The 17,782-nt window shown below is 42.4% G+C and overlaps 1 protein-coding gene across 1 annotated transcript in view; it reads right to left on the bottom strand.

Annotated features, from left to right (window-relative positions):
* Positions 1-8,851, bottom strand: part of ZNF268 (zinc finger protein 268) — a 25,559-nt gene extending 16,708 nt beyond the window's left edge. Inside the window, 3 exon segments of the mRNA XM_017895647.1 lie at positions 1,187-1,387; positions 8,294-8,378; positions 8,639-8,851. Coding sequence (XP_017751136.1) covers positions 1,187-1,387; positions 8,294-8,326 — 234 coding nt within the window. The 5' untranslated portion in view covers positions 8,327-8,378; positions 8,639-8,851.
* Between the last annotated feature and the right edge of the window lie 8,931 nt (positions 8,852-17,782).

The raw sequence follows: 17,782 nt of genomic DNA, 5'->3' as shown, positions 1-17,782 counted from the left end.
GGTGGAAGAAAAAAAAAAAAAAAAAAAAAAAAAAAAAAAAAAAAAAAAAATTAAGATACTGATACTGTTTACAACAGCAACAACGAAACAGAAAGAACTTACATATAAATCTAAAATATCTGTGTAGGATCTGTATGCTCAAAACTATAAACACTGACTTTTAAAAATCAAAGATCTAAATAACGGGGGGACCCTGTGTTCATGGATTTGAACTCAATCCCAAACGTACGGTAAATCTAAAAGTTAAAGGTAAGGTAATAAAGTAACAAAGAAAAAGATCTCTATGAGCTTAGGATAAGAAAAAAATAGGACACAAAAGTCACTAGCAATAAAAGACAAAAATGTGCAATACAGACTCAGTAAAAGTTAGAAATACCTGTTCATCAAAAGTAAGCATTAAGAGAGTAAAAAAGCAAGCCAATATTGGAAGTAAAACAAGCACCCCAGGTAAAAATTTGAATATAGGCTTCATATAAAGTTTGTTTTAAACTTTAATGTGCATGAATCACTGAATCTTGTTAAAATGAAGAGTCTTATATTAACAGCATTGAGATGAACTCTGATATTCTGCATTTCTAACAAGCTTCCAGAACAATACATATTTTGTAAACACACATTTTTTTGAAAACAGGATACAAATAAAACACAAAATAACTTTTTAGGGATGGGGAAGGAGATGGACATTGAGTATGAGAAAATAAGAGAATATATAAATAAAGGCAGAAAGGACCTTACATGAACCAATGATAAAAGGGCCACAGGCCAGGCACAGTGGCTGATGACTGTAATCCCAGCACCTCGGGAGACTGAGGCAGGGGGACCGCTTGAGCTCAGGAGTTGATGACCAGCCTGAGCAATATAGGGAGACCTTCTCTCTACTAAAAAAAAACATCAGCCAGGCATGGTGGCACCTGCCTGCTGTCCCAGCTACTCAAGAGGCTGAGGCTGGAGGATCACCCGAGCCTGGAGTTTGAGGCTGCAGCGAGTTATGATTGCACCACTGGGCTCCAGTCTGGGCGACAGAGCAGGACCCTGTCTCAAAAAAAAAAGTGGGGGGGGTCTTGACCTGAACTGAGGAGTGATTAACTTAACCCTTTGACCTAAGGATCTCCATCCCTCTCCACACAAAAAAAAAAAAAAAAAAGTAATAAAGAAAACACTAGGAATAAACAAATGAGAAGCTCACCCAGGACGTGGTGATTTTTGGCTGCTCTTGGGAAATAAATAGCCACTCTAGGACTTTCTCTGTTCTGCGACTCTTCCGCTTCCGCCTGGGTGCTCCAGGGAGGTGTTGCAGGCCAAGAGTCCCTTGGCCCAAGACAGATTCCTGACCTTGGAGCTTTCTCATCCTATCCCATGAACTGTTTCGTTCTTGGAGAGGTGGGACCTGTGGACTCAAGAGCAAATTTACTTTAGGGAGCATAATTTACTTCTGGGAAAAGGAAATAGGGGTCATATCACATAAATGTGAGAGAAACACATTAGAAAACAAGGCAGGTTTAACTTCAGGAAATGCAGGGTTAGAGGTAGAAAAGAAATGGCTTCCTGACAAGGCTTAGCACCAAGAGTTCAGGCCGTGTTTTGAGCCCTTCATGACAAAAACAGAGGCAGGGCCCTCAAACAGCAAAGCTACAGAAAGATCCTGGCTCATCCTAGCTCCAACAGGGACGTCCTGCCACAAATTAAATGGCGTCTTAATAGGCCGGTTTGGGAGGGCAGCGGGAATAAAACATTATTATGAGAGAAAAAGGAAGCAAATGAGGCTCTGACAGACAATAAAAACATAACCAAAATATCTGACCACATAAAAACTGTTACACAACATTTCAAAATGAAGTAAAAGAAATCAGAAAAACAAAACTTTGAGAGGACAGATTTATAAAAAACAAAAGAGCCTAGAAGGTAGATGCTTAGACATCTGGGAAATGTGAAATGAGAAATATCAGAATAAATTAGGAAAATACATTCAGAAATGAAGATTGAATTAAGAGGAACACAAAAAAGTAGCAATGACCTAGAAGGCAGCACAGGTGAAAAGTGGGGAAAGCCTAAAAAAAGGGAATAAAAAATTAGAAAAAGAAACAATGAAATGACATGAAAAGGCTGTTCACCGAGGCATTTTTATAACCCAAATATCTACAACTACATAACTGGTTGAAAATGCTATGGCCACCTATACAGCAGTAAACGGCGACAGAGATAGGGAAGTGAAAACGACCTCTATGCACCAGTATTGGTATAATACAATGATCAATATATACTCTTAGTGATGATGACAAGGGGAAGAATAGTACATACAGAAAGCTGGCTTTCGTGTTAAAACAAGAAGGGGCATTGCTAGTATATGTATATGCTTGTGTTTGCCATATAAATGGGATAACATAGAATCTAGTCTTGTGTGTCTGGTTTCTTTCACTTCGCATAATGAGGTTTATACTTGTCCTAGCACATATCGATAGTTTGTTCCTTTTGTTGCTGAATAGTATTCCATCACATTTCATCATTCACCATTAATGGACATTAAGATTATTCCCTGGAGGCCGGGCGTGGTGGCTCATGCCTGTAATCCCAGAACTTTGGGAGGCTGAGGCGGGTGAGTTGCCTGAACTCAGGAGTTTAAGACCAGCCTGGGCAACACAGTAAAACCCCATCTCTACTAAAAAAAAAAAAAAAAAAAAAAAAAAATTAGCCAGGAGTGGCAGCATACACCTGTAGTCCCAGCTACTTGGGAGGCTAAGGCAGGAGAATTGCTTGAACCCTGGAAGCAGAGGTTGCAGTGAGTGCCACTGCACTCCAGCCTAGGCAACACAGCGAGACTCCGTCTCCAAAAAAAAAAAAAAATTATTCCCTGGAGACCAACAGCTTATCTCTCAGAGCCTTCTCTGGGTACACTGGGCACTATCCACCCACTCTACATTTTGCTCTACATTTCAAGATCGAGGATCCTAGAATCTCTGCCTCTTAAGAAATCCTCAACCTGCATCCAGAGACTAAATAGAGTACACAGGCCAGGAAAATGCACATAGAGCCAGACTATCTGGTTTCAAGTCCTGGCTCTACATTGACCAGGGGTGCCACCTGGTCTCCAATTAGCCCTTTCTGGGCCTCAGTATCCTTACCCATCAAAGGAGAATAACAGTATTCACCACCACCTGGGGCTAGGACTACTGTGAGGTTTTATTATTTATTTATTTTTTTTTTGGAGATGGAGTCTTGCTCTGTTGCCCAGGCTGGAGCGCAGTGCCACGATCTCAGCTCACTGCAAGCTCCGCCTCCCAGGTTCACGCCATTCTCCTGCCTCAGCCTCCCAAGTAGCTGGGACTACAGGCGCCCACCACCACGCCCACCTGATTTTTTTGTATTTTTAGTAGAGATGGGGTTTCACTGTGTTAGCCAGGATGATCTTGATCTCCTGACCTGGTGATCCACCCGCCTCAGCCTCCCAAAGTGCTAGGATTACAGGCGTGAGCCACCACGCCTGGCCACCGTGAGGTTTTAACGTGGTAATACCTAATAAAAGATTTAGCACAGAACCTCATACATAGTAGACACTGAGCATTAACATTTGGTTGAAATGGCAAAAGAAAACAAAACAAAAAATCAGGCATACTTAATGAAAATAAACCACACTACAAAATGACAATCACCAAGATGAAAAGCATATGCTAGTTCTTAGAAAAGAGGACTCCACCTTCAAACATCCCCCAACTCTAACTAGTGTCTCCATTTCTACCACACTACACAAAATCCCTGCTACCTCTTGTCTGAACCACTGTAGTCACCTAATCAGTCTCGTTTCCCCCTTTCTGTGTCTACTCTTGTCCACCTACAACCTGTTCTCTACTCAGCACTCAGAAGGGTCTTTGGAAATACTAAGCAGATCATGTTGCTCCCTTTCTTAGCACCACACCCTCTCCTGGACCCCATGGTTTCCTAGCCTGATCTGGCCTCTGGCCACCTGTGTTCATCTGCTCTCCTCTCTCTCACTCCCTACCCCCAGCCACAAAGACCTTCCTTCCAGCTTACAAAGGCATCAAACTTCTCCTGCCTTACAGCCTTGGCCCTGGCTGTTCCCATCCTGGATGATCTTCTACCTGCTCTTAACAAGGCTGGCTTGCTATTGTAACTCAGAGTTAGATGTCACTTCCTTAGTGGGGGCCTTCCCTGAGCACCCAAGCTAAAGTAGCCACCAGTCATTGCTTTTTTTGTTGTTTTTGAGACGTAGTCTCACTCTGACACCAGGCTGGAGTGCAGTGGCGCAATCTCGGCTCACTGCAACCTCCGATTCCCGAGGTTCAAGCGACTTTTCTGCCTCAGCCTCCCATGCAACTGGGATTACCGGTGCCCAACACCACACCCAGCTAATTTTCATATTTTTAGTACAGACAGGGTTTCGCCATGTTGGTCAGGCTGGTCTCGAACTCCTGACCTCAGGTGATCTGCTCACCTCGGCCTCCTAAAGTGCTGGGATTACAGGCGTGACCCACCACACACAGCCCATCACCACTAAATTCAATTTAGGTTTTTATGACTGCTATGGTTTGAATGATTGCATCCCACCAGAATTCATGTTGAAACTTAAGCCCCATCGTGATGGTATTAAGAGGTGGGGCCAATTAGCTGGGTGTGGTGGCATGTGCCTGTAATCCCAGCTCCTCAGGAGGCTGAAGCAAGAGAATCACTTGAACTCGGGAAGCAGAGGTTGTGGTGAGCAGAGATTGCCATTGCACTCCAGCCTGGGCGACAGAGTGACTCAGCCTCAAAAAAAAAAAAAAAAAAAAAAAGAGGTGGGGACTTTTAACAGTGATTAAATCATGAGGGCTCTCCTTCGGGAATGGGATTAATACCCTCTTAAAAGAGGTTTCAGAGAGCCGTCTGACCCTTCCATCTCTTTGGCCATGTGAGGACACAGCAGTCTTCTCTTTTTGCCCCCTGCCATCATGGTAAGGATGTAACCAGAAAGTGCCATCTTTTGAAAGAAGAGAGCCACGAGCCAGGGTGCCGGTGGCTCACGCTTCTGTAATCCAGAACTTGGGAGGGCCAAGACGGCGGTGGATCACAAGGCGTCCAGGAGATCGAGGCTATTGTGGCCACATCTCGTGAACTCCGTCTCTACTAAAAATATAAAAAAATAGGCCGGGCGCGGGTGGCTCAAGCCTGTATCCCAGCCACTTTTTGGAGGCCGAGACGGGCGGATCACGAGGTCAGGAGAATGGAGACATCCTGGCTAACACCCTGAAACACCCGTCTCTACTAAAAAAAATCACAAAAAAAACAGCCGGGCGAGGTGGCGGGCGCATGTAGTCCCAGCCTACTCGGGAGGCTGAGCAGGAGAGCGGCGTAAACCCGGGAGCAGAGCTTGCAGTGAGGCGAGATCCGCCACGCACTCCAGCCTGGGCGATAGAGCCGAGACTCGTCTCAAAAAAAATAATAAATAAAAATAAATAAATAAATAAAATTAAATAAAATAAATCAAATAAAAAATTAGCTGGGTGTGGCGCACGTCTGTAGTCCTAGCTATTTGGGAGGCTGAGGCAGGAGAATCACTTGAACCTAGGAGGCGGAGGTTGCAGTGAGCCAAGATTGCGCCACCGCACTCCAGCCTGGGGACAGAGAGATACTCTGTCTCAAAAAAAGAAAAAAGAAAGCAGGTAGCAGACCTCATCAGATACCATATTTACCAGCACCTTGATCTTCAACTTCTCAGCCTCCAGAATCGTGAGAAAGTAGTATCTAAGTTGCCAAGTCTGTGATATTTTGTTACAGCAGCACAAACAGACTAAAACAATGATCTATTATTACTTGATCTCCCTCATACATGTCACTTGACAAGCATTTTTGAGGTTTCCTTTTAAGTGTGAATTACATGTCTCTATTTTGTCTCACTTTTCTTGGATTCCATCTCAGTCTCCAACATCTCTTCCCCTGCTTTCTCTTGTCATTTCCCTGACCACTGTCCTCAGTTATCTTCTTATGGTACACATTCTCCCTGAGCTACTTTGGCCACACCTCATTGGTGCAACCTCATCCAGACCTTTCTCTTGAAACACACGCCTGCCCACTTGCCCACTAGCAACCTCTACCTAGAGGAGCCAATCCATATAAAACTGAAATCTCCCCCCTCTATCAATCACAATTCTGACAGTCTTCCCTTACTCAGCAAATGGTGACATTCCCAACCAGGCCCACAGAGTAGAACTCTAGTTGTCATCCCTGGCTTTTCTGCCTCTCTTACCACTGCACCCAACTAGTTATGAAATCTAATTTCTTCTGCCTCTTTACCAGCTCTTTTTTTTATTTTATTTTTTATTTTTTGAGACGGAGTCTTGTTCTGTCACCCAGGCTGGAGTGCAGTGGCACGATCTCGGCTGACTGCAACCTCTGCCTCCTGGGTTCAAGTGATTCTCCTGTCTCTGCCTCCTGAGTAACTGGGATTACAGGTGTGAGTCACTGCACCCAGCTACCTCCTCTCTATTCTCAAAACCACTAATTTACTTAAACCCTTATATTCTCTTACCTGCTGACTAGACTGTTCTACCCTCAAACTCTTTGTGAAAACACTTAAATAAGTAAACTCCTTCCCCTATACCATCAGTCCCCAACCAGGGACTGGTTTTGTAGAGGACAATTTTTCCATGGACAGGGAGTAGGGGGTGGCAATGGCTTCTGGATGAAACTGTTACACTTCAGATCATCAGGCATTAGTTGAGAGTCCCATGAGGAGTGCACAACCTAGAACTTTCGCATGCGTAGTTCACAATAAGAGTTTGTGCTATGAGAAGTTAATGCAGCCTCTGATAGGAGGCGGGGCTCCGGCAGTCATGCTCACTAACCCACTATGCACCTCTGATAGGAGGCGGGGCTCCGGCAGTCATGCTAACCCGCCACTCGCCTCCTGACATGCACCCCAGTTCCTAACAGGCCACAGACTGGTACTAGTCTGAAGCCTGAGGGTTAGGGACTGCCTGCCCTATATGATAAAATCCAAGTTTTTAATGGGGTCCTCAAAGCCCTCTATGATCTTAGGCCTACGGCTCTAGCCTCATTTTTTAATATACACTTCTACTATCACCATTAAACTCTACATTTCAGCAACCCTTAAGTGCCCAAAGTTCACCATGAGGTCATTTCAAGCCTAAGTTGCACGTTACTTCTTTTTCCCAGGCTGGTTTTAATCCTTTGTCAACTTTAGGTATGTCATCTTTCACAACCAAGTTTAAGACTCTATGAATCATTGAAGCATTTGGGAGTAAGGGGTTAGGGGGTGTCCTTACTTCCAAAATTGATCCATTCCTGCATGCCCCCGTGTATTTCCACAGCCTGCTCCCAGAGCACTCATTAACTTGTCATTGTGTCTTTCTTATCCACCATTCCTAGACCACTGTTCTTCAAGACAGGGATAATGAGCAACCCATCTTTACATTTTTAGCACCTGCCCCAGGGTCCAGCACACAAAATAAAATAAAAATGTTGAACAAGTGAATAAAAAAGTCTGTAATTTCCAAAATAACGTTCAAAGATCCCAGATACAGAAGACCCTTAGTAAATGCAGGCTGAAAAAACTGAAAGATAGGTTAATATCTGCCTGGACAGAGGGAGAGGGAAACAAAGAACAAAGGTGACTAAGATGGCCTACTTCCAGATTCTTCATCACCAACTTCCCCGCGCCGGGAAAGGCACAGGTCAACTGCGCAGGCGCAGCATGACGTCCGACCGAGGAAACCGAAACCTACCTGGCCGCGCCCACGCACGGCCCTCCACCCGCCCGCATCCCGCCTACCACCCTCCCACTCCCAGGCCCAAGACATAAAAGCCGCTCGGCAGGAGCGCGGCGCGAACTTCCTCGGCCCCTCCTCATACGTGGACCTAGGAACCTCGCCTGAGAACGCCGGAGCCACTTCCTGGGCCTCCGCCGCCAGAGACCGGTGAACCTCGCCTCCTCTTTCTATACATTGGCTACGTAATAAAGTTTCCTTTGTTATCTTGCCTACTTGCCTTTTCCTCTGGCGCCGGCTCTGGTGGTCGCATAAAACAAATCAGTATCCCTTGTTTAACTCAAACGTTCAACGTACAAAGTTGTCAGAAAAGAGACTGATGAAAGGAGGAAAAAAGGAAATCGGATGACAAGAAGCATTTCTGGAAAGTCTAACATGCTCTAAAGGACAATCCAGTTGCCTAAAAGAGCGGTGGGGTGAGAAAGCTCCCGGCACATTCAGACTTTGGAGTAGATGGGGTGCGCACACGTTGGCATTCAGGGAGAGCTTTTCAAAAATGAAAGAAAACCTCTACTCACCCAAATAGAAGCTGTTCGGACCCTGGTGGCCATCCCTACGGTCAGTTTTGTGTGCCTCGCTGGAGGTGACAGGACGCAAGGGATGCTAGAAGAGAGAGCACAGCGAAGAAAGCGTTCTCCCAGCAGTCCCCAAACCCAGAGGGGGCGGGTCCGAGGCACCAGGGCTGCCTGCCATTCTCGGAGCTGAGGCTCCTTCCCTCCCACAGCCACGGGATTCACCATCTCCACCCCCTCACCAACACACAGGTTAGGGTCAGGCAACCGCCCCGGGTCTGCAGCAGGAGAGAGTTAAGGCAGATTAGTTCTGTCCCGTCCCGCCGCCTTGGAACTGGAGGAATTCCGCACCTCCGGCTCCTCCAAACCCTGAAGGGGCGGCAGGATAGAGTCCGGGATACTGCCTCCACCTCCGAATCTGCAGCCAAAAGGGTTCGCAACCACTCCAGACTCGGGTGGCCCGGTGACCACGACGTGTGACGAACGCTGTCCGCGGAACAAGGCTCTCACCGTCGGCGCAGAGCAATGGCGGCCGTTACGTGTGTCGCACAGGAATTGCGTCATTGAGAGTCGAAGGCGAAAAACTACAACTTCCAGAGGCCTCTGCGAGGAGTTACTCCCGCGCCGGAGGGCCCCGGCCAAGGGCCACCGGGAGGGGGCGTGCTAAAGTGATCCGAAAGCTCAGACCCTCCTGGCCCAGTCCCTGAGCTCCCGCACTTGGGGGTTTTAAATTATAAAGAGAATCAAAATACTTGACACCAATTGCTCAACGGTTAGAGGGATGTAAATTAGGTTACAAGTATTCTAGTCCATGCTTTACTGAAATGGTAAAAGTCTTATTTTGCTTCACACTTTAATAACAAAGATTCATAAAATTCCCATTACATGTTAACATAAATAATATTTTAATGAAAATTACATATATTTTACAAAAGAAAAAATTTAGCAAGTAGTGGCTTCGTTTTTTGTTAAAGTATTTTCTGACAATAGAAAGCTGGATTCTCATATCTGCTTCTATGTTTAATCTGTTGCATATGTTGTTTTTGTTAAAGTATATAAAGATACAGGTCGAACAAGGGATAGGTTTGTTAGTGTACAATCTGAAACCATGTAGATGAATTTTTTCTACTCTATTACATAAAATCCATTGGTCTACATTGCACTTTGAATGGATTCTTTTATCATGCATGATTTCATAACATCATGCATTGCCCAGTTGGAAAATATCAGTTTAGTGAGCTTTGCAGATCTTCCAAATGTCAGCACATTTCATTATACAAAAAGAATTATTAGGCTGGTACAAAAGCAATTGTGGCTTTAATGGCAAAAGCCACAATTACTTACTTTTGCACCAACCAAAAATATCTACTAACATTATTATTGATCTTAAGTATTGGGAAGGGGTGACATTCACAAAGGCAGATACAAGTTTTCTAAAATTCTTTCGTTTCTGGCTTTAAAAAACTTTTATAAATTTATGGGGTACAAGTGTAATTTTGTTACATGCATCAATTGTGTAGTGGTGATGTCAGGCTTTTAAGATATCCATGCCCTATTGTACGTTATATGCATTGTACCAGTTAGGTAATTTATCATTGTCCCTGAAACCCCCCAACACCTTTTGAGTCTTCATTGTCTATCATCCCACACTCTACATTCATGTGTACATATCCTTTAGCTCATACTTAAAGTGAAAACATGTATTTTTCTTTCTGTGCCTGAGTTGTTTCACTGAAGATAGTGGCCACTAGTTCCATCCGTGATGCTGCAAAAGACAATTTCATTCTTTCTTATGGCTGAATAGTATTCCATTGTGTATATATAACACTGCAAGCTCTGCCTCCCAGGTTCACGCCATTCTCCTGCCTCAGCCTCCCAAGTAGCTGTGACTACAGGCACCCACCACCTCCCCCGGCTAATTTCTTTTTTTATATTTTTTTAGTACAGACAGGGTTTCACCGTGTTAGCCAGGGTGGTCTTGATCTCCTGACCTTGTGATCAGCCCACTTCAGGCTCCCAAAGTGCTGGGATTACAGGCGTGAGCCGCTACGCCCGGCCCGGCCTGTCTTTTTAATGGTAGCCACTGTGACTGATGTAAGATGGTATCTTTTTTTTTTTTTCCCCCGAGACGAAGTCTCACTGTGTCGCCCAGGCTGGAGTGCAGTGGCGTGATCTCAGCTCACTGCAACTTCCACCTCCTGGGTTCAAGCAATTCTTCCTGCCTCAGCCTCCCGAGTAGCTGGGATTACAGGTGCCGGCTACCACGCCTGGCTAATTTTTGTATTTTTTATTAGAGACAGAGTTTCGCCGTGTTGGTCAGACTGGTCTTGAACTCCTGATCTCAGATGATCCGCCAGCCTCGGCCTCTCAAACTGCTGGGATTACAGGCGTGAGCCACAGTGCCCGGCCTCATTGTGGTTTAAATTTGCATTTCTCTGATGTTTAGTGATGATGTTGAGCATATTTGCATATACCTGTTGGCCATTTGTATGTCTTCTTTTGAAAAGTGTTATTTGTGTTCTTTGTCTGCTTCTTAATGGGATTATTTGGGTTTTGTTGTTGTTGATCTGTTTGAGTTCCCTGTAAACTCTAGATATTAGTCCCCTGTTGTATGCAAAGCTTGCAAAAAATTTCTCCCATTCTGCAAGTGTCTCTTCACTCTGCTTATTGTTTATTTTACTATGAAGAAGCTTTTTAGTTTAAGTCCCATTTCTCTTTTTCTCTTTGTTGCATATGCTTTTGAGGTCTTAGTCATGAATTATTTACCTAGACCGATGTTCAGAGGAGTTTTCCCTAGGTTTACTTCTAGTATTTTCATAGTTTCAGGTATTGCATTTAAGTCTTTAATACAACTTAAGTTGATTTTTGTATACGGTAAGAGATAAGGGTCAAGTTTCATTCCTCTGCATATGGCAATCCAATTTTCCCAGCACCATTTATTGGAGACATTGTATTTTCCCCAGTGCTTGTTCTTGTTGATTTTGCCAAAGATCAGTTGACTGTAGATATGTGGCTTTATTTCTGGGATCTATCTGTTCCGTTGACCTATGTGTCTGTTTTTACACCAATACTATGCTGTTTTGGTTATTATAGCCTTATAGTGTAATTTGAAGTCAGGTAAAGTTCTGCCTCCAGCTTTGTTCTTTCTGTTCAGGATTGCTTTGCTATTTGAGTTTTTTCTGGGTTGCATATGAAATTTAGGATTTCTTTCTTTTTTTTTTTTTTTTAAATGGAGTCTCACTCTGTCACCCAGGCTGGAGTGCAATGGCATGATCTCCGCTCACTGCAAACTCTGCCTCCCACATTCAAGCAATTCTGCCTCAGCCTCCTGAGTAGCTGGGATTACACGTGTGCACCACCACGCCCGGCTAATTTTTGTATTTTTAGTAGAGATGGGTTTTCACCGTGTTGGCCAGGCTGGTCTTGAACTCCTGACCTCATGATCTGCTCACCTCGGCCTCCCAAAGTGCTGGGATTACAGGTGTGAGCCACTGCACCCGGGCTAGGATTGTTTTTTTTCCTAAATCTGTGGAGAATGACATTGATATTTTGATAGGGAGTGTATTGAATATGATAATTGTAACAGTATTAATTCCTCTGAACAACATGGGATGTTTTTCCATTTGTTTATGTTATCTACAATTTCTATCATCAGTGTTTTGTAACTTTCCTTGTAGAGATCTTTCACCTCTTTGGTTAAATGTATTCTGAGGTGAGCTTTTGGTAGCTATTATAAGTAGAATTGCCTTCCTGATTTTGTTCTTAGCTAGATGTTGTTAGGGTATAAAGATGCTACTGATTTATTATTTTGATTTTGAATACTGAAGCTTTCCTGAATTCATTTATCAAATCTAATACTTTTTCAGTAACATCTTTAGGTTTTTCTAGATATAAGATCATATCATTAGCAAACAGGGACAATTTGACTTCCTGTTTTTCAATTTGGATGCGTTTTATTTCTCTTGCCTGACTTCCGTGGCTAGAACTTGCAGTACTATGTTGAATAGCAGTAGTGTAAGTGGGCATTCTTATCTTGTTCCAGTTCTTGGAATGTTTTCAACTTTTCTCTCATCAGTATGATGTTGGCAGTGAGTTTGTCATATGTGGCCTTTATTATTTTTTAGTATGTTCCTTCTATGCCTGGTTTGTTGAAGATTTTTATCATGAAGGAATGCTGAATTTTATTAAATGTTTTCTCTGCATCTATTGAGATGATCATGTGGTTTTTGTCCTTGATTATGTTTATGCAATGCATCATATTTGCTGATTTGTGTATGTTGAACCATCCCTGCATCCCTAGTATAACACTCAGTTGATCATGTGTATTATCATTTTCATGTGCTGTTAGATTCAGCTTGCTAGTATATTGTTAAGGATTTTTGCATCTGTGTTCATGAGGGATATTGGTCTATAGTTTTCTCTTTTTTGTTGTGTCCTTGGTTTAGGAATCAGGGTAACATAGGCCTTGTAGAATGGGGTAGGGAGAATTCCCTCCTTCTCAATTTTTTGAAACAGCTTTAGGGGGATTGGTATTAGTTCTTCTTTGTACATTTCGTAGAATTCTGCTGTGAATCCATTTCATTCTAGGCTTTTTTGGTGGGGGAGATATTTTGTGATTGATTCTATCTTGCTCCTTATTCTTGGTCTGTTCAGGGTTTTTCTTTCTTCATGTTTCAATCTTGGGAGGTTGTATTTTCCAGGAATTTATCCTTATAATCTAGGTTTTATAGTTGGTTAGTATATAATTGTTCATAATAGTCTCTAATGATCTTTCATATGTTTGTGGTATCAGTTGTAATGTCTTCTTTTTCATTTCTGATTTTGCATATTTGGATCTTCTATCCTTTTCTTGGTTAGTCTACCTAGTAGTTGTCAATTTTGGGTTTTTTCCTTTCGAAGAACCAATTTTTGGTTTTATTGGTCCATTGTATTGTATCCATTCTTGGTCTCTATTTCATTTAGTTTTACTTTGACCTTTGTTCTTTATTTTCTTCTGATAACTTTGGGTTTGGTTTGTTCTTACTTTTCTAGTTCCTTCAGATGTAATGTGAGGTTAATTTGTAATCTTTCTGCTTTTTTGATATGGGCATTTAATGCTATCCATTTTCCTCTTAGCGCTACTTTTGCTGAATCCTGCAGGTTTTGATATGTTGTATTTCCATTTTCATTTGTTTCAAAAAACTTTTAAATTATAATCTTAATTTTTTCATTGACCCAATGATCATTCAGGAGCATATGGTTCAATTCCACATATTTGTATGGTTTCCAAAGTTCCTCTTGTTATTGATTTCTACTTTATTGCCCTGCAGTCAGAGAAGATAATTGATATGATTTTGATTTTTAAAAATTTGTTGAGACTTGCCTTGTGGCCTAACATATGGTCTATCTTGGAGAATGTTCCATGTGCTGATGGGAAAAGTGTATATTCTGCAGTTGTTGAGTAGAATGTTCTATAAATGTTGTTAGATTTGTTTGGTTTGAAGTCCAATTTAAGTCCAAGGTTTCTTTGTTGATTTTCTGTCTTGATGATGTGTCTACTGCTCTGAGTGGGTGTTGAGGTCCCCCACTACTATTGTATTGCTGTCTATCTCTTTTCTTAGAGCTAGAAATATTTGTTTTAGGAATAAGGGTGCTCTGGTGTTGGGTGCATATACATTTAGAATTATTATATCCTCTTGATGATTTGATCCTGTTTTCATATATTGATTTTCTTTTTCTTTTTCTTTAGTGTTGATTTAAAGTTGGTTTTATCTGATGTATATCTATTTCTGCTTGCTTTTGGTCTCCATTTGTGTGGAACATCTTTATCCACCCCTTTTCTTTAAGTCCATATGTGTCTTTACAGGTAAAGTGAGTTTCTTGTAAGCAGTGTATGGTTTTATTATCTTTTAAAATTCATTCTGCAAATCTATAGCTTTTAGGTGGAGTATTTAATCCATTTACATGCAAGGCTAGTACTGACATGTGAGGTTTTGTTCTTATCATATTGTTGTTTTCTAGTTATGTTATAAGGTTTTTATTTCTTTCTCTTTCTCTGTCTCTTTGCCTTTGTGCTTTGGTGGAATTCTGTGGTGTTGCCATTTGATTTCTTTGTCTTCCTCCTCTGTGTAATTGTTTTATAAGACCTGTGCATTTTATACATTCATGTAAATTTTATGATGGTGAATATTGAACTTTTATTCCCATAGTTAGGACTCTTGAGCATTTCTTGTAGAACCAGTGTAGTGGTGACAAATTCCTTCAGTGTTTGGTTGTCTGGAAGGGGCTTTATTTCTACTTCATTTATGAAGCTTAAATGTTGCTGGATATAAAATTCTTGGCTAAGTTTTTTTTCTTTTAGCACTTTGAAAATGCTATCCCATTCTGTTCTGTCCTGTAAGGTTTCTGCTGAGAAGTTCACTGTTAGTCTGATGGGGTTTTACTTGTAAGTGACTAGGTGCTTTTCTCTTGCTGATTTTAAAATTAGTTCCTTCTACTTTGAATTTAAGCAGTTTGAAATTGTATGTTGTGTTGAAATCTTTTTTGCAATAAATTTTCTGAGGATTGCTGGACCTCCAGTATCTGAATGTCCAAATCTCTTCTTAAACTTGTAAGTTCTTGTCGATTATTTATTTCAACAGATTTTCTACACTTTTTAAATTTTTCTTTCCCCTCAGAATGACAATAATTCATGAGTTCAGTCACTTTATGTAGTCCTAAATGTCTTGAGGGCTTTGTTCATTCTTTTATTTATTTTTAAATTTTTATCTGACTGGATTATTTCAAAAGAATTGTATCCTTCTTTCTTCTGCTTAATCTAGTCTATTGTTGAAGCTTTCAAATGTATTTTGTAATTCCTTCAACGAAATTTTCAGATCAATAATTTGTTAGGTTTTTTTCCAAAGGTATCTTACCTTCTTGGTAAATTTCACATTTATATCCCAAACTGATGTTCTGATTTCTTTGTATATGTTTTCAGATTTCTCTTGCATCTTATTGACCACCTTTAAAATCAATATTTTGAACACTATATCTGGCATTTCAAGACTTTTTCTTTTTGGTCAAGATGTATTGCTGGAGAATTATTATGTTCATTTCAGGGTATCATAATATCTTGCTTTTTCATGTCTCCTTACCTTTACACTGATTTCTGCACATAGGAAGCAATAGTTGCTTCCTTTTACTTTTGAATTTACTTTTGTTGGGGGTACACCTTTTTCTTAATGATGTGACTATGATGTTGGTTGGGTAGGACCATTTTGTTTTGCTTCTGGGTATGTACAGTGGCAAAGTCTGTATTATTTCATTGGCTATAAATACCCTCAGTGTGGTGCCTTTCTTAAATGATGGTTGCAGTTGCAACACACTAGGCAGGTGAATGGGCTCACAATCTCCTGGGAAACTGGGGTGGCGTGGGCAATGGGAGTAAGACTGCTCTGACAAGTTATTGTATTAGTCTGTTCTCACATTGCTATAAAGAAATACCTGGCCGGGCGCGGTGGCTCACACCTGTAATCCCAGCACTTTGGGAGGCCAAGGCGGGCAGATCACGAGGTCAGGAGATTGAGACTATCCTGGCTAACACAGTGAAACCCTGTCTCTACGAAAGCTACAAAATATTAACTGGGCGTAGTGCCACATGCCTGTAGTCCCAGCTACTTGGGAGGTTGAGGCAGAAGAATTGCTTGAACCTGGGAGGCAGAGGTTGCAGTGAGCTGAGATCATGCCACTGCACTCCAGCCTGGGTGACACAATGAGAATCCATCTCTAAATAAATAAACTAATAAATAAACACCTGCGCCTGGGCGACAGAGTAAGACTCTGTCTGAAAAAAAAAAAAGAAGAAGAAGAAGGAAATTACCACAATGACCAAACCATAACATAAGAAGAATAGCCGGCAGGTGCCCAAGATAGTCGCATAGGAACAGCTGAAGCCTCCAGCTCCCAGCGTGAGCGACACAGAAGATGGGTGATTTCTGCATTTTCAACTGAAGTACCGGGTTCATCTCACTGGGGTGTGTCAGGCAGTCGGTGCTGGTCAGTGGGTGCAGCCCAATCAGCAAGAGCTGAATCAGGACGAGGCATCACCTCACCTGGGAAGCACAAAGGGGAGGGGAATTCCTTTTCTTAGCCAAGGGAAACTAAGACACACAGCACCTGGAAAATTGGGTAACTCCCACCCTAATACTCTCCTTACCAAGGGTCTTAGCAAATGGCACACCAGGAGATTATATCCCACACCTGACCCAGAGGGTCCCATGCCCATAGAGCCTCCCTCATTGCTTGCACAGCAGTCTGAGATCTAACTGCAAGGCTGGGGGAGCGGCGCCCACCATTGCTGAGGCTTAAGTAGGTAAACAAAGCTGCCTGGAAGCTCAAATTGGATGGAGCCCACCGCAGCTCAAGGAGGCCTGCCTGCCTCTGTAGACTCCACCTCTGGGGACAGGGCATAGCTAAACAAAAAGCAGCAGAAATCTCTGCAGATGTAAATCCCTGTCTGACAGCTTTGAAGAGGGCAGTGGTTCTCCCAGCATGGAGGTTGAGATCTGAGAATGGACAGACTGCCTGCTCAAGTGGGTCCCTGACCCATGAGTAGCCTAACTGGGAGACATCCCCCTCTAGGTGCAGACAAACACCTCACATGGCTGGGTACATCTCTGAGACGAAGCTTCCAGAACAAGGATCAGACTACAACACTTGGTGTTCAGCAATATTCTATCTTCTGCAGCCTCCACTGCTGATACCCAGGCAAACAGGGTCTGAAGTGGACCTCAAGCAAACTCCAACAGACCTGCAGCTGAGGGTCCTGACTGTGACAAATAGAAAGGACACCCACACCAAAATCCCATCAGTACGTCACCATCATCAAAGACCAAAGGCATATAAAACCACAAAGATGGGGAAAAAAGCAGTGCAGAAAAGCTGAAAATTCAAAAAATCAGAGCACATCTCCCCCTCCAAAGGAACTCAGCTCATCACCAGCAATGGAACAAAGCTGGATGGAGAATGACTTTGATGAGTTGAGAGAAGAAGGCTTCAGTCGATCAACCTTCTCAGAGCTAAAGGAGGAACTATGTACCCAGTGCAAAGAAATTAAAAACCTTGAAAAAAGAATGGATGAATGGATAACTAGAATAATCAATGCAGAGAAGACCATAAAAGAATTGGTAGAGATGAAATCCATGACATGAAAACTACGTGACAAATGCACAAGCTTCACTAACCGACTTGATCAACTGGAAGAAAGAGTATCAGTGATTGAAGATCAAATGAATGAAATGAAGTGAGAAGAGAATTGTAGAGAAAAAAGAGTAAAAAGAAGTGAACAAAACCTCCAAGAAATATGGGATTATGTGAAAAGACCAAATCTACGTCTGATTGGTGTGCCTGAAAGTGACAGGGAAAATGGAACCAAGTTGGAAAACACTCTGCAGGATATCATCCAGGAGAACTTCCCCAACCTAGTAAGGCAGGCCAACATTCAAATTCAGGAAATACAGAGAATGCCACAAAGAT

The sequence above is a fragment of the Rhinopithecus bieti genome, unplaced genomic scaffold (assembly GCF_001698545.2).
Source record: "Rhinopithecus bieti isolate Rb0 unplaced genomic scaffold, ASM169854v2 scaffold_27038, whole genome shotgun sequence".
NCBI lineage: Eukaryota > Metazoa > Chordata > Mammalia > Primates > Cercopithecidae > Rhinopithecus > Rhinopithecus bieti.
The sequence above is the reverse complement of the archived record's forward strand: the minus strand, read 5'-3'. Positions and strand labels throughout refer to the sequence as shown.